Source organism: Ammodytes marinus (genome assembly GCF_949987685.1).
Source record: "Ammodytes marinus genome assembly, chromosome: 21".
Lineage (NCBI taxonomy): Eukaryota > Metazoa > Chordata > Actinopteri > Uranoscopiformes > Ammodytidae > Ammodytes > Ammodytes marinus.
In genome coordinates, this window is record NC_137225.1 from 10,120,991 (window position 1) to 10,147,204 (window position 26,214).

The 26,214-nt window shown below is 40.3% G+C and overlaps 1 protein-coding gene across 1 annotated transcript in view; it reads left to right on the forward strand.

The window, feature by feature from the left end:
* Positions 1 to 1,948: 1,948 nt before the first annotated feature.
* Positions 1,949 to 26,214, forward strand: part of tpk1 (thiamin pyrophosphokinase 1) — a 61,362-nt gene continuing 37,096 nt past the window's right edge. Inside the window, exons 1-4 of the mRNA XM_080049773.1 lie at positions 1,949 to 1,983; positions 4,386 to 4,456; positions 11,656 to 11,730; positions 21,373 to 21,442. Of these exons, the coding sequence (XP_079905899.1) occupies positions 4,414 to 4,456; positions 11,656 to 11,730; positions 21,373 to 21,442 (188 nt within the window). The 5' untranslated portion in view covers positions 1,949 to 1,983; positions 4,386 to 4,413. The remainder of the gene's footprint in view (positions 1,984 to 4,385; positions 4,457 to 11,655; positions 11,731 to 21,372; positions 21,443 to 26,214) is intronic.

A 26,214-nucleotide genomic window follows, 5' to 3' on the forward strand; every position in this document is an offset into this window, starting at 1 on the left:
ATGTGCAGTCTGTATGGGAGACAGGACAAGAGCTGATCGATGAGAAAACGTTTGTTATAACGAGCCTCCAGAGTGGATTCACCTTGAGAGAAAGAGAGATTTGTTTTTTCTCACTTTGCACTGCTTCTACAGCTGTGTGAAGATATCTGAAGCTTACACCATCAGTCAGCTGTGTGTGTGTGTGTGTGTGTGTGTGTGTGTGTGTGTTTGTTCTTGATGTTTCGTCCTGTGTTTTGTTTGTTTATGTTTGCGCAGTACGTGTGAGCTTTTGGATATGCCTTGATTTCTGGTGAAGCTGTTGCGAGTGTGTTAATGTGTTTGTTATAATAAATGATCACGGACGGTTAGATTACCAAAATAAAAAGGTAGATAATGTCATATATTCTTTTGTTTAGTCTTTTTGGTGTGTTTGTCATCGAGGTTTATTTTCATTTATGTCTAAATATAATTTGAATTAATCCATGAATTTATTAAATTATATCTTGTGTGTGAAATGATTAACAGCATTCACAGTCTTTGGCCAAAAAAAAGTAACACTACGATTGAGTGATAATATAAATTGTGGTAAATAGTTGATATTTTAGATTGTATATCATCTGGAGCCCTGACATATGCATTCAGGTCGTTATTCAGATGTTTGCGACAGGGCTGACCTCAGTACTAAGAAATAATGATGACATACATCTTTCCCAAACACCTAAAAAAGTATACAATTCACTAAAATCAGTCAAATTTAAATATATTATGTTTTAAAATAGTGAAATCTGCCTATGACATTATTATTATTAGCCAGCCTGACTATACAATTGAAAGAGGACAATGTTCCTGCAGACAGCCTCCTGCTGTTCTGGGTCAGCCTGCCCCACCCACAATTATAATATGAATGTATATCTCAACCTGTCTCCCCCTCCTCTTCCCCCACCCAGTTTATCTGTCTACCTGTCTCCTACCTCCCCCACCCTTGCCTGTCCCTCCTACTCAGATCAATCTGACCCCTCCCATGTTTTACAATAACAATGTATGTATATTAGAACTGTCTGCCTCTCAGCCTGTCTCTCCTCCAAACCCACGGTTAGACGCCTCCCCCCTGGAGAGTAAATGTTCCTTAAATATGTGACGATTTAAGGAAAGGTTGTCACTCCTTGTAACATACTTACCTGTGTTGGAACTAGTGACCACTCCGCGGAGTTTCTTGCTATTGATTGAAATAAAAACCTATTGTTTTACAAACGTATCATTGTGCTTTTACCACTACACTCTCTAGCCACCTTGACACAGTGGGGCAGCAGAAATAGTTGGGAACTTTAAATCCCGTTTCATCCACCTGGCTTTAGCGTGACACTATACTAGGTCTCCCTGTGGAGGGGGAGATCAATGGAGCCTCTAATTGTCTGACTGTTCATGCTCCATTAAACTTAAATAGAATTAAACATTAAAATGTTCTCCTTCAGTGAAAGTGTAGTGTGTAGTGTGAGTGGTGTTAATGCAGACCTGTTTTGGAGATGTTAAGGTTCTGTGCCTGGAATATATTAATACACTGTTTTATACATTCTAGATTACTCCTTATATAGCTAGCATGTAGTTGTTTTGTTGATTTTAAAACAAATTGGACACCTGTTCAGTATCCATGCTGTAGCCTAATGGATATAAAGATGTTACAGTGAAAAGGAGGGATGATAATAGGAGTAAGTCCCCCTCTTACTGGAATTATTTTAGCTGAATGCATCTTAAAGGGAAATTGAACTCTATCTCAATTTGCTTGAGAACCCTCGAGTCTCCTTAAAAAACCCTCTGGGTCTGCCTTTGGGAATCCATGCTTTTTAGAGCAATGTATAAAAAGAAACGCGTTTCCTCTTTTGGCCTCTAGGTGTCCCCGTAACAATTCCCCGCCACTCTTTTCTCCTGCTGGGTACGTCACGTGTTCGAGCACCACGCGCTCTCTTTGACTGTTTACAACATTGATGGCGGAAGTCGCTTCATTCTGTAAGTGTTTTAGTGAATATCTATTAAGCACGGCGGTGACAGCTCACACATGTGAAATCGGGTTGTCTGCAGTGAAATAAAGTGTCGTCATGCGTGTTGTTTCGGTCAGGAAAATACAGTTTTATTGGTAGTTTCGTGGCTGAAGTGTCCTGCCATTCATGTTCCATAAACCCGCTGCTAAGGATTTCAAAGTCCAGCTCCAGAAGGAGTTGTTGCCTAACGTTGCCACGCAGAGTTCAACGGGCTCCGTTACTGATAAACGAGCTTTTTGGTTTAGTTGTTCAGCATTAGGTGTGTAGTGTTGTGTTAGCAGTAGAGTAATGCTCCTCGAGCAGCCACTACAGTCAGTTTACTCACGTGGTACACAGTGATCCTGCGAGTGGAGAAGCCCCGGAGGCAACATGATGCCAGAGGTTTAAATAGGCCTGGTTGAATGATGTAGGCGAATGTTGTTGAAATAAAACATACACTCGTGTTAGGATTTGATGTCTGTCATTGTTACTTTGAATAGCCTACTTTAGAATATTTGACACTGGCTGTTAAAACTCTTGCCATAGGCTAATTAGGCCTAAGTGATGAATAAAGATAGCCTATTCCTTAAACAAAAAATTATTTATTTGAGATTTGACGGAAAGCCTATTATTTATAGGAATGTTAGTAATAGACAGATTTAACGATAAGATGGGGATAATTGAGTTTGATTTTATATAATTTATATATTATTTATTTTTTAACAATTTTTTGGGAGGGTTGTGGAACGGTTCCTCACATAATTCCACTTCAAGTTCAATTCATTTACCAAACTAATAGGCTATAGTTCGGGCTAGCAGTAAATGTTAATAATTGACATGCATATTCCTGATGTATTACTTGGGGAAATAACAGACTTGGCTCAGCAATGTTTAGGCTTTAGGTTGTGGGGAGAAGGGAAGGACTGCCTATAGATCATCATTGTATTGAGGGGAGGTAGCCTATAAGGACTCTGAAGTTGTCAAAAGTTCAGCTGAGGTTGAGTTTTACTATTGTGAAGAGTTGCAACACAGTGGTTTGTTTCTTGGTCTTGGCTTGCTCTGTTGCTGGATTGTAAAGCTGAAAGGTGAGCATGGACAGTGTCGTCTCTTGTGCTAGAAGTTTGCCTAATGCTTTTGCTTTTCATGGATGTTTCAAAGTGGCAACAGAAAAACATTGTTACATGCACATTTAATGCAGTTTTAACTAAGGGGGGGGGGGGGGGGGGAGTGGTTACAGATATTATTTTATTTAGCAATTTGGAATTCTAAATTATTGTTCAACTTATTTTGCAGATAATAAGTTACTATGTGCATACTTTATTTACATTTTGAAACTGTCAAATTGTGTGTGTGTGTGTGTGTGTGTGTGTGTGTGTGTGTGTGTGTGTGTGTGTGTGTGTGTGTGTGTTGTTAAATATTTAGACTATGAATGATAAAACCATTAGCTCTTCCTAATCAAGTGAATGATTATGTGATTGATTCAGGCTAACAAAAAATAATAGTTGCTGCTGCAGCTAATTATTACTTTCATTATTGAATAACCTGCCAATAACTGTTTCTATGAAATATAACTAGCCCATTATAATTTCTCACGGTCTTAAGTATTGCTTCAAATGTCCACACATTGGAGAAGCTGGGACCAAAACATACAACACATAAGTGATAGATGAATGACACTATTTATCAGTCAAAAGAGTTGAATAGCACATTCATTTCATGTTAACTGTAGAATGGGGAAATCAACATATTGCTTCAGTTCAAATAATTTTTATGACACATTTTGCTGCTTTTGTGTTTCCCCTTTTTGCAGATAGTGTGATGACGTGCCTGTGTGGTCACATTATCATTATCATGATCATGGCCAAATTGTGACCGTAAAGCTGTAACAATTAGTAATCAATTGATTGAAAGAAATTCAACGTGCATCTTGTCTAGTAATAATCAATATAAGTCATGTTAAAACAAAAATGCCAAACATTCTGTAGTTGCAGCCTCTTCAGTTTGAACATTTGATGCTCCTGTTGTTTGAAATCCTTGTGAAGTGAATATCTTCTGTTGGCTAAATATACTATCTATGCTAATAATATAACAAGAACTTTGATGCTGCGACCAAGGACTCATTAAAGATGTGCTTGTTATTATACACAGTATATCTATTTCTATTTACATACTGTATATTTATTAGACCAATCGATTCACCAAGAAGCTGATTATCTGCACATTGATCCAGCCCCGAGCAATGCGGGTAATACATTGAGACTGGAGGAAAGCTGGAAAAATGAAATGACTTCCATTGCTTGGGTTAAAGAAAGGAAAAAGGAAAAAAGGGAAATTGAAAAAACATAAAAAGCAAGACAGATAGCCACAACGTCTTGTCTTCCTCCGTTTCAGGTCAGTCGGCTGATTGTGGATTCTAGCCATGGATGAAGAGTTGACGCCTTTGGACTGTCTGCTGCCGTCAGGTATAACGCAGGTTTCACACACACACACACACACACACACACACACACACACACACACACACACACACACACACACACACACACAAACACAGTCAATCCAACAAACACGCGGGTCAATACAGATACAGTCATATGAAAAAGTTTGGGAACCCCTCTCAGCCGGCATTATAATTGACTCTGCTTTCACACAAAAAAGATAAAAGTGGTATGTCTTTCATTTACCAGGAACAGCTAAGTACTGGGATGTTTTCCAGACAAAGATTTTTTGAAAAGCAGTATTTGGTTGTATGAAATAAAATTAAATGTGAAAAACTGGCTGTGCAAAAATATGGGAACCCTTGTGGTTTTGCTGATTTTAATGCATGTAACAGCATGTAAAACTGAGGACTTTAAACACAAAATTGGTTGGATTATGTTGTTAAGCCTTGAACCTCATATAAAGGTCTGTTTAATCATGAGAAAAGGTATTTTAGGTGCCTAAATGCAAGTTGCACTTCTCTTTGACTCTCTCCCAAAAGATCTTAAAAACAAAGATTATTCATTGTCATGGTTTAGGGGAAGGCTACAAGAAGCTTTCCCAAAGGTTTCAATTGTCAATTTCTACTGTAAGGAATGTTGTCAGGGAATGGAAGGACACAGGCACAGTTGCAGTTAAACCCAGGTCTAGCAGACCAAGAAAAGTACAAGAGCGGCATATGCGGCGGATTGTGAGAATGGTTGCACACAACCCACAGGTCACCTCCAAAGACCTGCAAGAACATCTCGCTGCAGATGGTGTATCTGTACATGGTTCAACAATTCAGTGCAATTTGCACCAAAACATCTGTATGGCCGGGTGATGAGAAGGAAGCCCTTTCTGCGCCCACGCCACAGATACAGTTGCTTGGAGTATGCTAAAGCTCATTTAGACAAGCCAGATTCATATTGGAAGAAAATGCTTTGGACTGATGAGACAAAAAATAAGTTATTTGGTCATTATAAAAAGTGCTTTACGTGGCGAAAGGAGAAAACTGCATTCCAAGTAAAACACCTGCTACCTACTTTCAAATTTGGTGGAGGTTCAATCATGCTGTGGACACTTCAGGGACTGGGGCCCTGGTTAAAGTGGATAGTCGGATGAATTCAACCCAGTTTCAACAGATTATTTAGGATAATGTTCAAGCATCAGTCACAAAGTTGAAGTTGCGCAGGGGTTATATTTAAAAAAAAAATGTTTAACCTTTATTTATACAGGTATATCCCATTGAGACCGGAGACTCTTTTGCAAGGGAGACCTGTTCCCATTTACACGTTACCATTCACACTCACATTCATACACCGATAGCAGGCTAACTATCGACATTCACACGAGGCAAGGTGGGTGAAGTGTCTTGCCCAAGGACACAACAACTATGACACAGGTGGCAGGGCGGGAATCAAACCTCCAACCCTTTGATCATCGGCCGACCCGCTCTACCAACTGAGCCACAGTCGCCCCAACAAGACAATGACCCTTAACACAGTTCAAATTACTGCAGAGGGAAAAGTACAATGTTCTGATATGGCCGTCGCAGTCCAATGACTTGAATATCATCGACAATCTATGGGATGATTTGAAGCGGGCTTTCCATGCTCGGCAGCCATCACATTTAACAGAATTGGATCGCTTTAGTATGTAAGAATGTTAAAAATACCTACATCCAGGATCCAGACACTCATCACAGGCTACCAGAGGCGTCTAGAGGCTGTTATTTTTGCAAAAGGAGGCTCAACTAAGTACTGATGACATTTTTCTTTTGGGGTGCCCAAATTTATACACCAGTCAAATTTTATTATGATGCTTATTGCATATTTTCTATTATTCCAATAAACAAAATGACACAGCTGAATTGCTTCTGTTTACCTAAGGTATGTCATATATGTAAAGGAATTTGCTTCTTTGAAATCCCAGCTAATGATTAACAAAAATCCCCAAAATTAGAAGGGGGTCCCAAACTTTTTCATATGACTGTACATACTAGAACCGAACATACAGTAGACCAATCTATATTCCAATACACACTTAAGGCCAGGACACACCAGTCCGACATGTTCCGACTACGCAAAAAATGGAGTCGGCCGTTTCAGGAAGCTCCAATCTTCCCGTCGCGGCCAAAGAACACACCGAGACGACTGTTTATTTTCCGTACACTCGCGGGACGTATGTCTCCACAACAGCAGGCGGCGCTAATCTGTATTGTGGCCCGAAAAAATACGAAAGCCGGAAATGATTGGACATCTCTCTAGAGCATAAACATAGATAGAAATACGTATTTATATTTATGGACCATAAGAGCACAATTTTTAGCAGAGAGTGTCGAGCATGGTGTCAAGCAGTCAACAAGGGTTGATGCATGTGAGTACTCTCAAAACGAAACGAACAAACACATTAAAACGATGGCTAGCTGTTGTTAGCTGTTTGTGCTACCCGCCTCACTTCCGGGCTTCACTGATTCGCTAGCCCTCCACCAATCAAATTGCTCCAAATGAAAGACGGTCGGCCGCCGATTGAACATGTTCAATCGGCGGCCGCCAGGCTCAAAACAAGCCCGACGACCTCTACGTCGGCCGACGTCACGGCACACACCAAACAGATTCGTCTTTTTTTTTGACGACGGCGATTATCGGGCTGGTGTGTCCTGGCCTTTACTCACATCACTCTCACACTCTTGTCTTCCGTCTCCCCTGCTTCTCCTCCTCACTCTGCCACACATACACATACACACACACACACACACACACACACACACACACACACACACACACACACACACACACACACACACACACACACACACACACGCAGTCTCGGGGGAATTAAAACTCAACAACAAATCACTGGCCACCATCATGAAAACAGCGATGTATATGGATGAGATGCACTTTCTTTTGTCTTGTACATAATGAATCCATACTGAAAGACAGCCCGATGCGTTTTTGCCTCAAATGTAAGTTGTTCAAGGAAAACAGACTTTGAAGAGGCAGTTTGATGTTGATTTATGTTTGTAATAATAATAATAATAATAATAATAATAATAATAATAATAATAATCTTGCTCCTGAATAAAAATCCATGTCGACGAATACATTCACTTTATTCACACTGAAAGCTTGGTTCAGTCTGGTAAAAAGTCAATTTGATTCCCCCTTTCATTGGCACGTATAGAGCCAATCACGTCCTGTAGCAAAATTAATTTCCCCAAAGAAGTCTTGCATCTCTCCAGATGGTCGACACCGACTGCATGGCCTTTAGCCACTGTTCTCAGGTCAAGGTTTATGTGAGCTCCCCTGTGTGTGTGTGTGTGTGTGTGTGTGTGTGTGTGTGTGTGTGTGTGTGTGTGTGTGTGTGTGTGTGTGTGTGTGTGTGTGTGTGTGTGTGTGTGTGTGTGTGTGTGTGTGTGTGTGTGTGTGTGTGTGTGTGTGTGTGTGTGTGTGTGTGTGTGTGTGTGTGTGTGTGTGTGTGTGGAGAAAGGCTTGCTGATATTTGCCTAAGGGCAGGCTTTTACACAGAGCTGTAAAGGTCAAGGGGGCGGTGGTACAACTGTTTGGCCCGCAGAGGAGACGGCCAGCACATGTTATATTTCCCCTCAGTCTCCTATTATCTGTCTTGTATTACATCTACAGTTAACATTACTTTATTTCCGTGTTTTGTTTTTTTTCCAAGATCTATTTTATAACTAAAAGTGCTTATTTTGTGAGCGTGACATGGGAGGCCATTGGTTGAGAGTAGCAACAGACCAATTTGTCCAAATTGAATTGTGGGGTTGGATTTCTTTTGACACTAGGCTTAGGAAAGGAAATATTGTCCGCCCACAGAAAGATATATATATAGAGAACTGAGAGTGAAAAAACAAACATTATGGCCCCAGAAAGGAAGTTCAGCAGTGTCAGAGCTTTTTTTTTTTGTTGTCCTTTTTGGTCTGGGGTTGTTTGCCATAAAGCGATGAAAGATGACCTTGTTCCTAAGCATCCAGTAAGCACACCGTGTTCAATTTACTGACAAGGTGGAGCAGATGCATTTACGCTATTGAAGTCCTTGGGAAAAATCCACTCTTTAATACGTCTCGGTAATCTGTGGCACTGCTTTCATGGCGGCGGTGTATTACAAAGAAGTGTATTCATTTGGTTTAATAATGTTCCTTCAACCTGCCACACTTTGGTTTCTGAGCAGGCAATACTCAAGAATACAATGATAACAAAGGCATTGAAATTAAAAGAGGACGAAATATGATACTAGGGAAAAACAGCTGACATGATTAGAAAATAAGTGTATTGGACTATTTTATCATTTAGATAGTTCATTTGATAAAGTCAATCTTTCACTTTCTCCAATGTAAGGATTGGCAGAATGTATTTGTTTTATATCATTGACTGACTAACTGAATATCTTCAGTTAAGTATTTTGGGTAAAAACAAAGTCTTTAACTGTTGGTGAGACAAAACAAAGCAATTTGAAGACTCCATTTTGAATTTGTGAAGGACACATCTACAGTATTTTAAAACATAATGAATTGATACATTGTAAAATATAATCGACATTCAACAGATTTATTAGTTATATGAAAATAGATTCATGATGCATTTTTTCTCCCTTTGTGTCTCTCTCCCTCTCTGTCTCCATTGACTGGTTTCAAATCTCCATAACCCTCGCGTGTAACTGCAAAGTCCCCTGTGTTTGTGCCGCTACATATGTTTGTATATACTTGACATTTCTGGCACATGCGTGTGATTTGTGCACAGCAGGGAACACAGAAGCTGTTGATTTTCTCTGTATGCACAGCTCAGCGATCGATAACACATAAAGGCCAACATCAGCCAAGAGACACTCCTTTCGGATAGGAGGCTTTTAGCGGATTTCCGAGCATCCATTGAGAACACGTTTACTCGAACACGTTGGCTAAGAATTACAGGATGCACTCTCAAGTGTGCTCACCGTACAAATCCAAGATTTAGCCTAAAGATTGAACTACATAATCACACAAACAATTTTGTTGATAAAATTGTCACTTGCTGTCTTAGGTGTCAATGTGTGTTTGAGATTTCATATATCATACACTCTAAATCTTTCTACTAGCTGTACAGTGTAGGGAAACAATTTTCCCCAGTTAGGTTTGTTGCATTTTTTTTTAGCTTAATCTCATACAGGAAATGCTTATCCAGACTCTCATTGGAGAATATAAACAGCCCCTGGATGTCTGCATTTTAAAATCCCCCAGTGTGCATGGTTAGCCTTTTAAATTTCACCATATTAATTATAAATTCCCCATTCCTAGAATATCTATGTACTAAGTTATGTGCTTAGATTATGTGTGTGTGTGTGTGTGTGTGTGTGTGTGTGTGGTATTTATGCTGTCTGGTTCTTTTGTAAGAACCCCAAGGTGACATATCTTTGAATGCAGTGCACACAAGGCCGCACACCTCCTTGTGTGTGTATGTATGTGCAGGGAGGTGGGTGTTTATTTGACGAAGGGTTATCTGAAAAGTCACGGTCGGTTGAGTTTGTCTTTTGTTCTCTGTACACCTCCAGCCAATTAAGAGACAAGACTGACAAATCTGTTCCTCCTCTTTCTCGCCCCTCACCTAGCCCTCCTTGTGTTCTCTCCGTTCTGTTTTTCTCCTCCTTTGTGTCTTCTCTTCATCCTCTCCTTTCCTTTTACCATACTCTGCTGGGGTTGACTTTCGTATTGGAAGTGACCTTCCAGTGATGTGAACTTTTTAACAACATCAAACTCGCTGCTACAACAAAGTCACAAACCCAAAGGACACATTTCTTTTTTCACACTGCACTTTCTCAGCCAAGCCTAAATGCTATATTTACTCTTAAGGGTATGAAGCCAAAGAGTTGTTTTGAGGACGCTAGGTGATGCACATTTTGCAATGTGAATTTCATGAAACCTAAAGTATATTATTTTTCTCTCTTCTCCACTGTTGCTTTCTCCAGCATCCCGCTGCATACACAATTGTATTCGAGACACAAGCCTTACTTGATATGCCATGTCACGGTGTTCTGATACTGGAATCCACTGTTGTGAAATTTCCAAAAAAGCACAATTTAGGAGAGAGGGAGGGGGGCTTTGTAATCACGGTGTGTTGCTTAAGCTTTCGTATCACATTTTGGCTTTGCTTCAAAGGGCAACAACTTTAAAAGCTAACAAGAAATCCTTCATAAGGGCAGACAAGAGAGGGAAAGATAAATGAGCTAGCAATGAAATGGGGGAAGAGTGAAGACGAGGGAGATGGAGGTTGTGCTTTAGTCTTTGGTCCATTAAGGATTTTCTAGTAGCTTATTTTGTCGGTGAAGGCAGAGTTTTCCATTATTTTTGTTTTCAACTCCTCTATATAGAAAAATGACAATTCTAAAGTATTCGTAAAAGCAACATTCATGGGGGATTGAAGGAGTGAATAGATTTGCAAAATGATGCACCCTTGGACAAAGACTTTCGACAAAGAAGCACAGAGGCGCACTAAGACAAGAGAAACTATAGGATGACAGGTTACTTTCATTTGTGCTGCTGGGTTGGGCCTTTCCTCTGTTGACATGGAGTTACTGATGGTGTCAAAGTATTCAAATGAGCGTCGATTGGATGTGTGCAAGCGGAGTCAGGCCATTTCAAGATGGCGGCGGCCTGAACTGAGAACATTAGGCTTCATTTTTACTCTGTAGAAACAGATGGGTGACGTCCCAGTGGACTGGCTACATCCATCTTTTACATACAGTCTATGGTGCAAGCCTATCAACTCAGATCCACAGACTTGGACATTGATTGTGTGGGAAGAATAAAGGTAGTGTAGCTTAGGGAATAAGATGCATCATTTGGATACAAATTGTCCAGACACTGATCTGCTCTAATGGTCAAAGCAAACCACTTGGATCGTGTGGGGAAATTATTTGAACTTAAAAAAAAAAAAAAAGATTTAACATCCTGACACATCTTGTTGCAAATGTTTTGTTTTTAAAATCCTAACCTCTTATTTTCTCCATTAGAAACATTACAATGATTGAATTATAACACCATTGTTTTAATTTGTTCTTTATATGGCACATTCGTTGCCACAAGCATCAGCCTCCAAACTTTATTTCTTTCTTTTTTTCAAACATTCAGAGTAGTGATCATCCATCATGTGCCTGTGTCTGTACAGTGTATGATTCATAATGTTTCCCCTTCTATTGTCCTCTGTAGGCACACAAAAGATCTGTCTGATCATTCTCAACCAGCCTCTGGATAAGGAATACCTGCACATCCTCTGGAGTAAAGGTATATCTCATGCATCACTCACACACAGATCAAACAAGCCCCGCTTTTATATCACTAAGATCCTGTCACCGTCGGTTTGCACTGAGCGTGTTTTCCCCTGTTGTGTTTTTTTTTTCTTTTTGTCAGACTGTGCTCTGTAGCCCGTGCAGCCTCCGCTGTGCAAAATCTTAATTGCTGCCATGTCATTGAAAATGCCCCCTTCCTGCCCTCCGCCTACAGTTTCTGTGAGATGTGTTTTAATGAAGTTAACGGTGACATCATTTTTTTCCCTCCAGAATAATCATTTGCTTTTCTGCAAAGGTGACTTTTTTCTCTGTTTTTCCTCTCCCTCTTTAAAAAAAAAATCTGCCGTGGCTGCATGAGCTGAACACATAATCATTTAAAAAAGCAGAGGTTTTATACTTCCACAGCCTAGAAATGCAGCACACAAATCAGTACAATTCCTGATACAGCTCACCAGCAACTATATGTCTTTGACCAGCTGAACCGGGGTCATTCAACTTAAACATTTACTTAACCTGCGATATATGAGCTATATTGTAATTTAAAGGGTATATATATATGTATTTGATTCTTTTTTTTCATAGGTAGTCATCTTTCACAGCACTAAGTCATATACTGTACTTAAACTGTTCAATTAGATTGTTTATGGCCCACAATCCTACTTAAAGCAACTCCTAATGTCTCAAGGTAACAAGGAAAGAACATCCATTCAGACGCATTCAAGAGTGTATACATTCACTATTGATCATTTCTTGGTGGATAATGTGAACACAAGTATGTACTCCACTCCACTCAGTCGGGTGACATGATGGATATAAACAAACCCAGTGATAAACCCTAGACCTCTGCATTCAGAACATGGGCATTTCAGCCTTAACAAACGCACCCTCAGCACTGATTCAGAGCTGTTGATTGCATCTGAGAGGCCTCTTGTAACATGTTATCAATGAATAGAAATTTAGTTCAGCTCAGGATATATAGGACAGATAGGAAATACTTTGAGTACATTTGTGTCTCTACCCAATAATTTTCACATTGATTCTCAACCCTTTCTTATGCATATACAGTTAGAAAAAGAACACAATTTTCAATGAAAAAGGGCAGAAGACATCAGGCAGGACATGGGGCTATATTCATATTGGCACATGTAGTACTTTGTTGCTTAATACCAGCTCACTAAATAGCTCCATTTGAGCAGTTTTGGAGTAACGGTCGCGCCCAAGGACACTTTGATGATCATGGTTGAACATGGGAGGAGATGTGCTCAGTCACTTTCATATCGGCAATCTTCTTGTTAAAAGTTTGCTTGCAGTTTATGAAGCGAGGAAACCCCCTTGATTCCAAACACTTTTGTTTGTTGTTATACACCAGAGGATTTAAAAATGGATCTCATTTTACTTCTGTTTCATGAATACTTTATCAGCATAACAGACAAACACAAATTTAGAACTCCAAAACACGCACAAAGGGCTCATCGTTAAAATAGGAAAATAGTCTTTTTTCTTGAAGGGAAATGGAGCTGCAGAATCCCTGAGGTGTCGCTTATGAGATGCATTGATGCATAGCGGTTGGAGGTACTTGGCTGTGATGTATTAAATATGCAAAGCTGACTTTGAGCCTTTAAAACCAGACAGAGACATCACAACCTGTATCCCGCAACTTTGCTTTTTTCCTTTTAATCTGGTGAACTGATCAAAAAACAAAGCCTAGTCGAGAAAAATAATAACGATGAACCAAACTGTGCAGAATGTATTTGTTTGTTTTGAAGTTATTTAATCAAGGACAGAGTGGAGAGAAGTGGCCTGGATCACCGGTTCTCAACAGTTTGGATGCCGAGACCATGAAAGAACCTGTAGGAACACTAATTCATGAAAATGTATTACACAAAGTTATGCGATCAAGGAAGAAGGTTAGTAAACAAAGCATCTTTTAAAGGCAAATTTGTGATTAAAACCCCCATCTAGATGGAATTTCAATGAACACTGCTTTGTTATTCTTATCAACTTAGCAAAAAACCCAAGAGGCACCTGAGCTCTTTCCATTGCATAGCAATCACGCAGTTTGGATAGACTCTCTTGATTTCCGCCTTCATACCAGAGGACCTCTAGAAAATGTTTAAGGGCACTAGACAAAGCAATTTCTTCATCTGATTTCCCAACAAAGGTTGACTGAAGCCCCAAGATAAAAATTATTTGGGTCGTTTATTCAGTGAGGAAAAATAGAACATAGTGGATGTAAAGCAAGCAAAACATATCAAACATTGATTCATCATTCATTTTAATGTAAAGGGGATGAGTTTATTGATGCAAAATCTCATCTTAAATATATTTTACTATCCAGCCAGAGTAAAGGGAACGGACAGTTTTTTCGTAGATTTGTAAAAAAAAAAAAAAATCAGACTATTTACATCCTGTAGATTATAAGTGTGTTTGGAGATATTTAGTTTAATATCGTCAAGCTGTGACCAGACAAGCAGTTGAAATGTGGTTATAGTCCATCGATACAATTTCTATGATCCAGCTTGATATTGTCAGATGCCAGATTTGGGAATTTGCTCGCTCTTGGATAACTCTTACTTGAAAAAATAAATAAAGGTTTCATAGAATGTGGGTGGTTTCTGAAGTGCCACGAGCAAAGCTGTGGTGTGGATGTAAGAAATCGGGAAGCTTCCTTGATCCGTTTTGCTCCTGGCAGCAGTGCACATGGGACAAAAAAGAGGTTTGGACAGCACGAGGACTGAGGTTGAATGGCAGATCTTAAGATATCTCGCAGTGCGCTGATAAACACGCTTGTAGCAAAGTTTATCTTTCCTCACTTGATATGCCATGTATTTTTAATGTTGTTTATGAGATCAGCAGATGTCGGTGTGCGCATGAGCCTGTCGGAGTGTGTGTCAGTCTCCAGATGGTTGTTCACCTACAGGCGTCGCAGCCAGGTCTTCACTGTTACACACAGACACAGACACACACACACACACACACACAGCACTCTCAGGTCCTCTGATGTGCTGCCCCCGGGCCCCATCATCACCTGTGGGAGAAGGTAGAGCAGCAGGGAGCAGAAGGAGCAATGGCTGGCTTGGTAGAGCGCCACACTGATCAAAGGGAAAGTATTTTGCAGGTGTCTAGTGAGATGTTGTGAAGTGGGGGATCAGGCTGCTTATCTCACTCATGCACCCTCTCACTCATCTAGTCCATCAGTCACCCACTCGCTCATCTAGTCCGTCACCCACTTACTCCTTCTCTCAGTCAATCAGTCCCTCATTTACTTACAGATCCCTCACTTACTCCCTGTGTTACAACAAAAACAAGCAAATCAATACAGCAATCGGTGAAGGCAACTCTCTGTAGGAGACCAAAAAAAAAGGGCTTTTGTTTACTATACAAGTGCCTCATTTCACGTGTTGATGTGGTGCAGGCAGCTTGTTGAAGTTTTATGAACATCAGCCATCAGCCCCGGTCGTGTATCAGCCTCGCAATCAGGGGTTGGGTGATGTGGCACAGACACACTTCCTAGGCATACGTAGGGGTGCATAAAAATTGAGGAGAAGCTATTAGCGAGGATTGATGAACACAGAGCAAAGGAAAAAAGAAGCCAGGCATAGTCTGCCCGAGAGTGGAATAGGAAAAAGAGAATGGGCGGAAGAGTGCTGGGAAAGTGTGCCACCTAGAATAACATGGGGAAGAATGGAGCAGAGGAATATGGAGTAATAGAGTGGAGCTAGAGAGAAAGGAAATGAAATGTGTGTGTTGCAGGCCATCAATCAAATTCGCGGCAAGGTGTAGAGAGCAGGTTGGGGTCCGGTGACAGGGTGACAGATGGAGGCAGCATCGCAGCCAGTTCTCCACTGTTACACACACGCGCATGCACACACGCGCACACACACACACACACACACACACACACACACACACACACACACACACACACACACACACACACACACACACACACACACACACACACACACACACACACACACACACACACACACACACACACAAACACACACTGACTGATAGATGAAGAGAGGGCGTCAAGGCGTCATAATAAGGATAATAATCTTCTCAGCGCTCTCTGTGACCGTTTGCCCTCTCCCCCGTACCACATTAAAACCCCAACCTGACAGGCATTAATCCTCACCACTAACCTCATCAATAGCACTGTCCTATAGAACATTCCCCAAAGCAATATGTGTGTGTATGTGTGTTTCTCATATGAACATGTACATGCATCTTTTCTGCATCACACTCAACAGCAATAGATGATAAAAAGACCTGAAATGACAGCTTGGAAGTGCATTATGTGCTGCCCAGCGCGTGCATCTATTATACAGCAGTGTGAGTGACAGGAGGAGTTGGTTCTAAAGCCTGCTAGGAGGGATTATTATGGCTAGTTCATTTACAAGGTCATCTCCTTCCGAATGCTGCGGCTTTCCCCGCTCGGCTAACTTCACATCACTGTCAGGATTCCTACCAGACACCTTTGTCTCTGTATGCCGTTTTTCCGTTGAGCTTGTTTGGTAACTCTCATATGCTCTGAATAGAAAGAGAAGATTGGCTATGGTTAGGCTATGGTGCACTTCAAACAGTGGGCAATTCATTTTTTCCTTTTCATTTCTGTGAAAGGATGACAGTAATTGTATCTTGGGCGCCTGTGGATGGAGCGCAGACGGCGAGGTAATCTCTCCCAAGTTCAGTTTACCCACTTTTGCCATTTATTGTGATGAAGACAAATTGTTGTTGAAAGTTGAGAGATATAGAAAGACACATGCTCCCGCAGGCATTTAAGAAAAGTTTTCTTAGGAAATATTGTCAAGAACAACAATGTTATATTGACAGAAGGAGCACACTCTTCACTGTCTGACATGGTGCCATGAGAACAATTAAGGCTACAACACTAAAATGTATGGCTGCACGCACAAGGACATCAACTTTAACACAGGGAACAAAGAAGTGCTTCACTGTAATAACAGTCATTAAACCGACATCAATTACTGATACGTAAAAAAATTAAGTAAAAAATAAGTACAGTGCAAAGAGTTCAGTAAAGTGTAGTAATGTGCCTACAAAAGAAGTGAAAGAGAAGACTGCTAACAAGTAATCATGGATGGGAAGGATTTAAAAAATTTAAACTAAAGAGATACAATGTATTTTGATGAGAATTAAATAACTTTTGTTTGTTTACAAGAGTAACCCACATTCCACATTAAATGACTTGCACACTACAAATTGTCACCTGCTGAGCAGTATCCGTCATATCCTGACGCTTTTTTAATTAGTTACTAGAAGACAGATTTAACCAATTACCTCACTCATTAAATACATGGCATTTGCTGTGTGATTTTGTTCTAAAAAAGAAAAGAATTATGCGCTGTTGAAGAGGCACTTCATTTCACAAGGCGGGGAGGCTGCACTGTTACACGCTGCGGGAAATACTGACATACAGACGCAACTGCAAAACTGAATAAGCAGCAGTGTAAAATAATGTTTAAAGCTTTTAGTGTACATCAAATATTGAAAAATTGATTGATATTGATATTAATGCTTTCAGTACTCAAAGGAACTTTTGTTTAACAAGACGAGCTTTGGCATGGAAAGGTCTCCAAAGATAACATTTGAGAGTTTGTATTGGACTGACAGTCTTTTTAATTGCACCACAGTGTGAAGCAGCCTGAAATAACAGGACGGAAAAAAGGGAAAACACATGTTCAGAAAATGCACATTATAGACAATTCTACAACTGTAAGCAGGAGATTTTGAAAAGATTGTTATGCCATTGGTGCTTGAAAGTCAAACTTGACATCAAACCTTTCAGATTTACGGGAGCTGTCGGGGTGTGTTTGTGTGTGTTTTAATGGCATACCATGCAAACACAGCTGAGTACATGATTGACAGACAGAAGTAACTGTTCTAGAACCATAAGTCGGGTAATGAGTATGTTTGTGCGTGTGCGTGTGTGTGTGTGTGTGTGTGTGCGTGCGTGTGTGTGTGTGTGTGTGTGTGTGTGTGTGTGTGTGTTAGTTGATACTTACAGACACAGATGATGACTTATAACTTTACAGGCTGTCATCACCATGTCTAAAGAAAAGTTTCTTCCGAGAAGTTGTCATTTAAAACATTTCTGAGCCTCTGCACTCAGTCAGAGATAATGAGTTATTTAAATTCAAATCATTCCTGATCTGTACTATTGACAGCAGGTGATTTAAAGCTGAAAGCATTGCCTTTAGTATATGTGTATTACATAAATGAAAATGCATCTGCATTTTTTTCTCTTTTTTTATAGCTGTCAGAGTAAGTATAGTAAGATTTAGGGGGATACCAGCTAGCCTCACGAGACCAGGCTATTCCTCCTGCTCTCCCTCTGATCAGTCTGGACTTCCTCCAATCTCCGTGGGGAGGAGCATGGCCCCGTCCGTTAGCGGAAACCAGCCCTGATTGGTTCATGTAGTTGTCAATCTAGCCTCCAGTCAGAACTCCCCACTTTGGTTGCGTTCCGAATCGCATACTTTCTACTATATAGTATGTAGAAAGAAGATTTAGGATGTCCCGATTCTTGTGGCCAGATTTAGGATGGTTAGAAGTACCCGGATGTCCTACTTCATGCGGCCAAGATTGTTAGTGTTGAAAAGTGCATCCTATTTGGGCAATTCTGACCCACAATCCAGTGCGCACGTGAAGTGACGTCACATCGACGAAGCCTCCATATGAAAACAAACAGGGATGCGACGGATATAAAAGCAAGAGGCAAGATCAAGGCGCAATGTTATGATGAAATAAGAGAGTAAAGTATGTCCCAATAGTATGCCTACTGCATCCTAACTAGATTATTTTTATCGTCGGATGTAGTATGTAGAATAGAAAAAAGAAAGAGTATGCGATTCGGAACGCAACCTTACTGTGAGTTAGTGGAATGCAGCCACTGATTGGTTAATGTGGTCTTTGAAGCCAACATGGATCGACGAATAAGCTCGGGAGATTTGGCTGGTCTCACGAGGCTAGGTTCTCGACTACATGAACCAATCAGAAGCTGCCGTCCGTCCACTATAAGGGATACACGTTAGGTCAAAACGCGGGTACTGTTTGACCCGGTCAAACCATTAATGATAATATGTTAAGAGCTGTGTGATGTTTAGAATGGCTGTGGGGATAGAAGTTAAGGACATTTTAAGTTCTAAACCTTCATTTGTTGTGACAGTGTGCACACCATGGAGAAGGGAGGCATACAGTTTAATGTTTGATTCATGTCTGTGTCGTGCTTGAAAGTTTTGATGTTTATTTTACCCTGAAGTGGAGGTACAATAGGTAGTCACAAGGACACACTTTTATCTGTATTGTCTCTTTGATAAAAAAAACACATTAGAATGAATGGTGATATATTTTTTTTAATTATTACCATTATGATGTCAGGAATATAACTTAATGTTTGTTTGTGGTTGTCTGTGACACCTCACTTTAAAGTAACCTTTGGTGTTTTTGACCATTGCAGTCCACTGTTAGCTAGCATGATAAAGGTGTCGGACAATTTTTTTTAAAACAGCTTTGCAAGTGTTTTATGAGGAAAGTGTTGCATTACAAAGCCCAAACACACCGACAAGTATTTCCATTTATTCTAGCTGATTAGACGTCTGCTCAGGATGAAAACGAGCAGAGCTATGCTGTGGAGTACATGAGGTCACCAGATATTGAGCTACTACACTTTTCTCACAGCAGACATTTTAGGTCATAGCAGAAAAAGCACAGTGATACTTGATCACATTGAAAACTAATGCAATTCATTTAGGTGAGCTTGTTCCAGGGTTACGCTTTTGTGCTGCACACTCACTAGCAGTGCTCACTGGGACACTAAATGGAAATGAGACCTTACAGGACACCATTGACTAGATCTCTATGTAGCCACTCCTTCCCGAGACTAAGGCTTGCAATCCCCAATAAATAAATAAATAAATCAAGTGCTATCAGACAGGATTTTATACCTCTGGACAGCAGCCAATGTTTTCTTCTTCATGTGGATAATTGTGAGATAAACAGTAAAACATACAGTGCTTAGATTAATAAGTAATGTCATAGGAATGTGTGCATGCTTGCACATATTCTTTTTGCCAGAGCATTACTGGATGTGTAAAAGTGAAACATTGTGCTTGAAGAGCCTGTGTTTTTCTTTCCTCTCACTGCCCTTTGCATTGGGAACCCCCACTGCACCACCAGGGCAGTAGTCTCATTGAAATTAATGAGGCGCTACAATTTTGAATCAGGGCCTGTATGTCAGTTTTAAACTGTCCCTAATGGGGTTTAGGTTTTCCAGTGCTTGGCGTGTCATGTCAGGCTTTTTGTGAATTTGCCTCCTTGCCTGTTTATAATACCAATCAGTAGTATGTGCCCACCTTTAACACAGTACTGACTCTTATGTTTTTGATAAGATGCATTAATGTCAGCCTGTTCTGTAGGCAACACATGGTCCAAACCGAAGTGGGGAATGAGTGTGTAGAAAAGTTGCAGCAGAGTGAAATTCATTTTAAGGTCAAATTTAAGTTTGACTTGAAATACAGATACTTGTATGCCTTGTTTGCTGTTTTACAGCACGCTGTGACTGGTGATTACTCTTCACACCATTTTTTGTTGTATTAAATGCTTCGCAACCAAGTTAACGGCACAGACACGTGTACACTCCATGATGGGTTGAAGCAATGGTCACAGTTGGAGAAAAAAAGCAGACGAGACAGAAAACAAGCGCACCACAGTGACTTGTCTCTGTGGTGCAGGCTTTAGTTAGTTTCAAACAAGGTGCAAGTAGAAAACTACAGCTCCATCTTTGAAGTTTCTCCCCCCTGTGCATCATAACAGCCCCAAACAGAAAAGCGCTCTTAGAAAATAGGCTGCCTGTTCAATTTGAATAGAATAGAGGCCGTGAAATGGCATACATTTGCAAATAGTTTGCATCTAATTAAGTACATCTTGAATACCATTTTAAGACTCGCAAATTACTGCCACAATTTTCCTGCCTTTGAAATAAGAAAAGATAAGTGCTCTTTCCCTTACTTTGCCTTGAAAAGGGTCAATTAAAGCACACTTTGTAAGTTTACCTTTTATTTCTGCAGTGATTGAAGTGAGTGGCTTTAATTAACACAATCCCTGGCATTGCTCTTGTTAGTGTCCAAACACGTTTCTGTATTGTAAGAATTAAGTGTCTCATAAAACATGTCGTGCATGTTACCTTTAACAAGCAAGCCAGCAAGCTACAAACCCTGGACATGTTGTTAAAAGGAAATGACTGCACTGGATAAAGAGAGAGCATTTAGCAGTATTATCCCGAGCAGCACTAGAAATATGTCACACGTGTGATACAAACAGGGACTACAGATGAAAATTAGCTTATAGCTAACTCTGGTCCTGCTAATGAGCTGTGCATTGTCCCTGCTAAATAAACAAACAAATAAATAAACAGCTCACCTCAGTATACAAGACTTTATCTGAGAATCGTTTCTTTGAAAATCAATGCATAGCTGCACTTGTAAATGGCAGGTCTCCTTATTAAATTCCTCGCTGTTTCTTGGGTGACTGTAAAGTTTACCACCCCATTTAAAACCAATAGTTTTCTACCCCAACAGGTTAAAGTTTATCTCTGTCTGTCTTTCTGTAGCTCTCCTGAGGGCTTGTGCTGATGGAGCTGCCAATCACCTCTATAACATCACCGCTGGAGTCAGAGACAAGTGAGTTTCTCTTAGTTTCACATTTGCGTGAGTTATTTGTTTTTGTTTTTCAGCTATATGTCCTCCTTTGTTTGTGTAGCTGTGTGGATTTGTTTGAGAGAAACATGATACAATTGAGAATGTGTACACTGTTAAATGTAATAGCTTTGCGCCTGTTTATGAGCAATAACAGTAACGTCAGCAACTCCGTGCTTGGTTGCATGTGTGCCACTGTGTGTGTGTGTGTGTGTGTGTGTGTGTGTGTGTGTGTGTGTGTGTGTGTGTTTGTGTGTGTTCCAGTTGTGAAAATGCACCTTGTATGTGTATTAGAATTGTGTGTGTTGTGCAATGTATGTGTGCTCTCTGCAGGCACATTGCGTGTGTGTGTGTGTGTGTGTGTGTGTGTGGCTAATGGAGGACTGCTGTCAGGACAGAGATGGTTCTGAGGTTCACCCTGTCCCTGAAGTGTTGAGGCTTTCACATTAACACCCAGAGTGTGAACATGAGTGCGTATTTTGTCATGGTGCAAATGCGATGCTATGCGTGCCTGTGTCTGTCGGTCTATGTGCAATTCTGCAAGGTAGAAATGTTTTTTTTTTTTTTTGCGATGACAGGCTTGCAAGTGTGTCATCCTAACAGCCATTTGAGGTTGTAGACGTCTCAGGTGTAACATTTCTTTGCAAAGTGACATTCAATTCCATTCACACTTTTTTCACAAGGCAAACCTATGCTAGTCTTTGAGGTTAGGACTTTTTTTTTTCACAACTAACACACTGTTGTTATATACATGTGTATGGCTGATACACTAACACCAGCACATTTACTATTGTTACATACTGTACCTTCTACACGGGTTCTATAAGGGTTATCATGTTTGTCTTGTCAGTGTTGGAAAAGGCCAAAACAAAACCATTTATTGTAAAGTTTTGAGCTTTAACTGATGGGTTAAAATTCACTGCAAACCAACAACACTGATGTTATAATAATTAGTGCAGTGCCCGTAGAAGGCAGGTATTAGCTTATGCATGCTGAAATGTAACCTGGCTATGAAAGTGGGACACCGAAACAGATGTAGCCTACACATAGGCAGTGTCATTGTCATTGTCATTGAAATGGCTGTCGCATCGCTCTTCAATGTCACTTTTGGTCTTTCTTTAATATTTTTTGCGCCATATATAATCCTTTATTCTTTATAGGCAAATCAGGTGAATTTTTTTTTAATTGATATTGCAGCTTGAAGGCAGCAACATTTATTTTTGCAACCAAAATAAAGGGTATATTTGCATCTTACACACTCTTTAGCTCGTTTAGGTGTTAGGTTCTAACGGATTTAAAACATTTTGTGGAAGTGATCGTGCTTACATTCACCGGTAGCAGAGCTAATATAGCACAAGCCATATCCGGGAGCTCAGGCCGATCTGACTTAAAAGTCAGAGAGATATGCGAGCCACAGACAGACACACAGACACACAGACGTTTCTTGCTTTAGAGATGGATTGATAATGATAAAGAACTTTACAAAAGTACCTCTAGATGCTTTCATAAAAAGTGTCAAAAGTTAAGTTTTACTAAAGAAAAAAGTCTGAAAAGTCAAGGTTTGTTGCTTTGTGATAAAGTTGCAGGATAGTGAGGCGGCACAGTTAGGATTATATGTCAGAGAGCTACAGTTCTTTGTTGAAGATGAAAGAAAGAATGAAGTCCTCGCTAGTACAGTAGGACAATCAAATCAAATCAATGTTATTTCTACAGCCCAGGGTCGCTTCCTTTCGAATACATCATTATCAGCGAAGTAACAGGAGTTTTTTTTTCCTTTTAGTTTTACTGCCTTCCTCCAATGCACCTGTCATCCATTCAGGTGGTGTGCAGAGATCATTTTGAACTATTACAGCCCTGGGTCACAAATAGCATTTTGCCCTCTGTGAGCTTTACAATCTGCACAGCAAAGCAACAACACCCTCTATCCTCATGTATGTGTTTCCAGTGTCTCCGAATATGTGGGTGTATTTTTTTCGTTGCATTTTCTAAATAAAAGCAGTCGTGTATCTCTCTGTCTCGGAGTATGAGTTTTAGCGTGTAAGGCCCTCCGGCAGAGGCATCGCTCATACTACTGTCAGTTTGTGTGACACGGCAGATTCATCTCCTGACCCTGCAGTCCACTGGAGCTGACAGCCGGCCGGGCCCTCCCTTTAAGTCATGTCCTGGAAAAAAGTTATACATTATACACAGGCCAGGGAGGGTGGAGACGGGAGGAAAAATAGCTAGCGGAGGAAAAAAGAAGTGAATGTTTATGGGTGGGGGTGTGTAAATCAATCACTAGCAAGTTAAGATGTATTTAACCTAACATTACCATATAACTAATGTGCTACAGATAGGGAATGGAAGGGAGAAATGGTAAGGGATGTGCAAGTCATCAATCAAAGCCAACTTTTATGAGCCCTGCCAACGCAGACAACAGCAGCACCATGTAATCAAGCAGAGCGGTATAAGAGAGAGCGGGGGGGGGGGGGGGGGACAAACAAAAGGAAAAGCTCAACAAAAACAGCTAACTGATTGCTGCTTGATAGATTTTGTTTGTGTTTGTTACCACGATAAAGATGTAATAGATTGCTGAGCAGAGTTGTGCCATGTGTGTGTGTGTGGGCGTTCGGTACATCGTTGGGCTTTCATTTCCTCACAAATTAGGTTCAAAATATCAAAAGTGGGCTATTTAGTTGGTCGAATACACACAGAGACAAACGGCTTCCTTTGAGGTGCAACATCTAAACTGTAGCTTACACATGCACAGACCATGAAAGGATCAGTCAGCCCACCCGCCAAAGACTCTCCAAGTATTGCTTTTAAATTGTGCTGGATCACTGCAGGGGAACACGTAGGCTTTTAAGATCTAGTTTTTTATAAAAAAGGGGAAGCCAGGAAAAAGTGGTCCTGTGCTTGCGAAGACGTAAGTTATTGCGCATTGTTTAGAAAATATAGCAAGCCATTTCATGTGCCTGTGTAGTGGGTCTGACCACCTCAGAGTGTTTGTGAGGGCAAACCAAATGTTTTATTAGTGGCCATTTTTTTTTTTTTAAATGTAGATATTGGCAAACCCTACTCAAAAAACGATGGCCTCTATAAGTGTGTCTGCCCATCATAGCTGGGCATTTCCATCGGATTTTTTTTTTAAATAAGTTTGCGGAAAGAACTTAGAGTTTGCAGATAATTACTACGGCTTCACCCTGCCACAGGAACAGAGTGGGCGGACGGCCTCCGAACTGATAAAAAAAGATGCCACGTTATATTCTGTCAAAACAAGCTTAATGGTAGTCATTAGGGATGAAAAGAGAAGGGAGGCATGTCAGGTTGAGGCTGTCTACCTCTCATGATGAGTCCAGTTTGATCCACATTGATTAAACTTAACTATATGGGCTGTTAGAACAAAAACACTTTATATATGTACTTTTAATCTAAAAAATTAACTTGTATCCATTTAAACTTTGTCTCTTTTTCTATATAATTGGTATATCTCAGCTTATGGTAAAGTGAGTGATGGGAACACACTCACACCATACATCATTGATTTTCGAGTTACAGTTTTTCCTCTTATCTCTTATGACTAAACTTAAAGTATTCCGTTCTTTGATTATGTACATGGCTTGCTTTTATGCACTTTGTTCAAATAGTTTCTCAATTATTTGAAATCTGGGTCACTTATTTCTTCTTTTCCTGGCATTGAATCACACTTACTACTATAACATACTTGCATGAAAGTCCCAGGTGTAAGTGTTACCTTGTCCCTCTTATCTCATTCTGAATGTGCTACTTACTGTGTACAAAAAGCAGTATTCATCATTGACATGTATTCAAGCTCGTATTCAGCCAAGTAAAGCTTTTCACCTCCCGAAAATAATTAAAAATTGCACTAAAATTGCTTTCATGGTGGCTCAGGCTCTTTCATTGGAGCTGGGACCTCCGGGCTTTCCACTAATTCTAACCCCTGTATCTTCCCTGTTTGTAAATGAAAATTCCATTTAGTCTAATTTGTGCATTTAATCAAATCCTCTGAGAGGAGTCAAGTCAAGAGATTAACAGAGAGGGGAATGTGGGAGGCTGAAGGTAATTGTGTGTGTACATGCATCCGTGTGTGTGTGTGTGTGTACATGTGTCCGTGTGTGTGTGTGTGTGTGTGAGAGATGCAGTGGTACAAATGTGTCCCTGATTGACTGGGTGTGCGTTTATGCATTTTGTCAAGGCTGATATGTTGATTTTTGTTTAAAATACTTTTAATACAACCATTAATGGGTTTGAAATGTATCCTAGTCCACTAGTGTTCTTTCAAAACTTTGGAATATGATCAAATCTAATTTTCACATTTCTAGAACTGTTTAACTGTGAGGGTATGGCAAACTGTGTGGCAAAAAAACAAGCTGGAAGTACAACCATTAGGAGGATTGCAATGCATATGAAACTGGGCAGGGGGTTTGAGAGACTCATGGACAGGCTCATTACTAGTTGATAATGACTTCCTGCTCCTAACTGCTTTCAGTGATGTTAGAAAAAACTTATTTTCATTTCACACTCAACAGGAATTGCAGAAAAATGCTAATTCATTTGACATTAGTATCTTTTTAAATGGAAATTTACATTCAGATCTGAGGTGATACATGGGGAACTGGGCCTTACCATTTGTTTTAACATATTGTGCGTTGTGCTTTAATTAGTTTTTGTTGAGTTTATTGTATTACAATTGGGGGTTAATTCAAATTACATTTACCTCCCCTTGCCTTCCCCTCTCTCTGCAGTACACCTAGTCC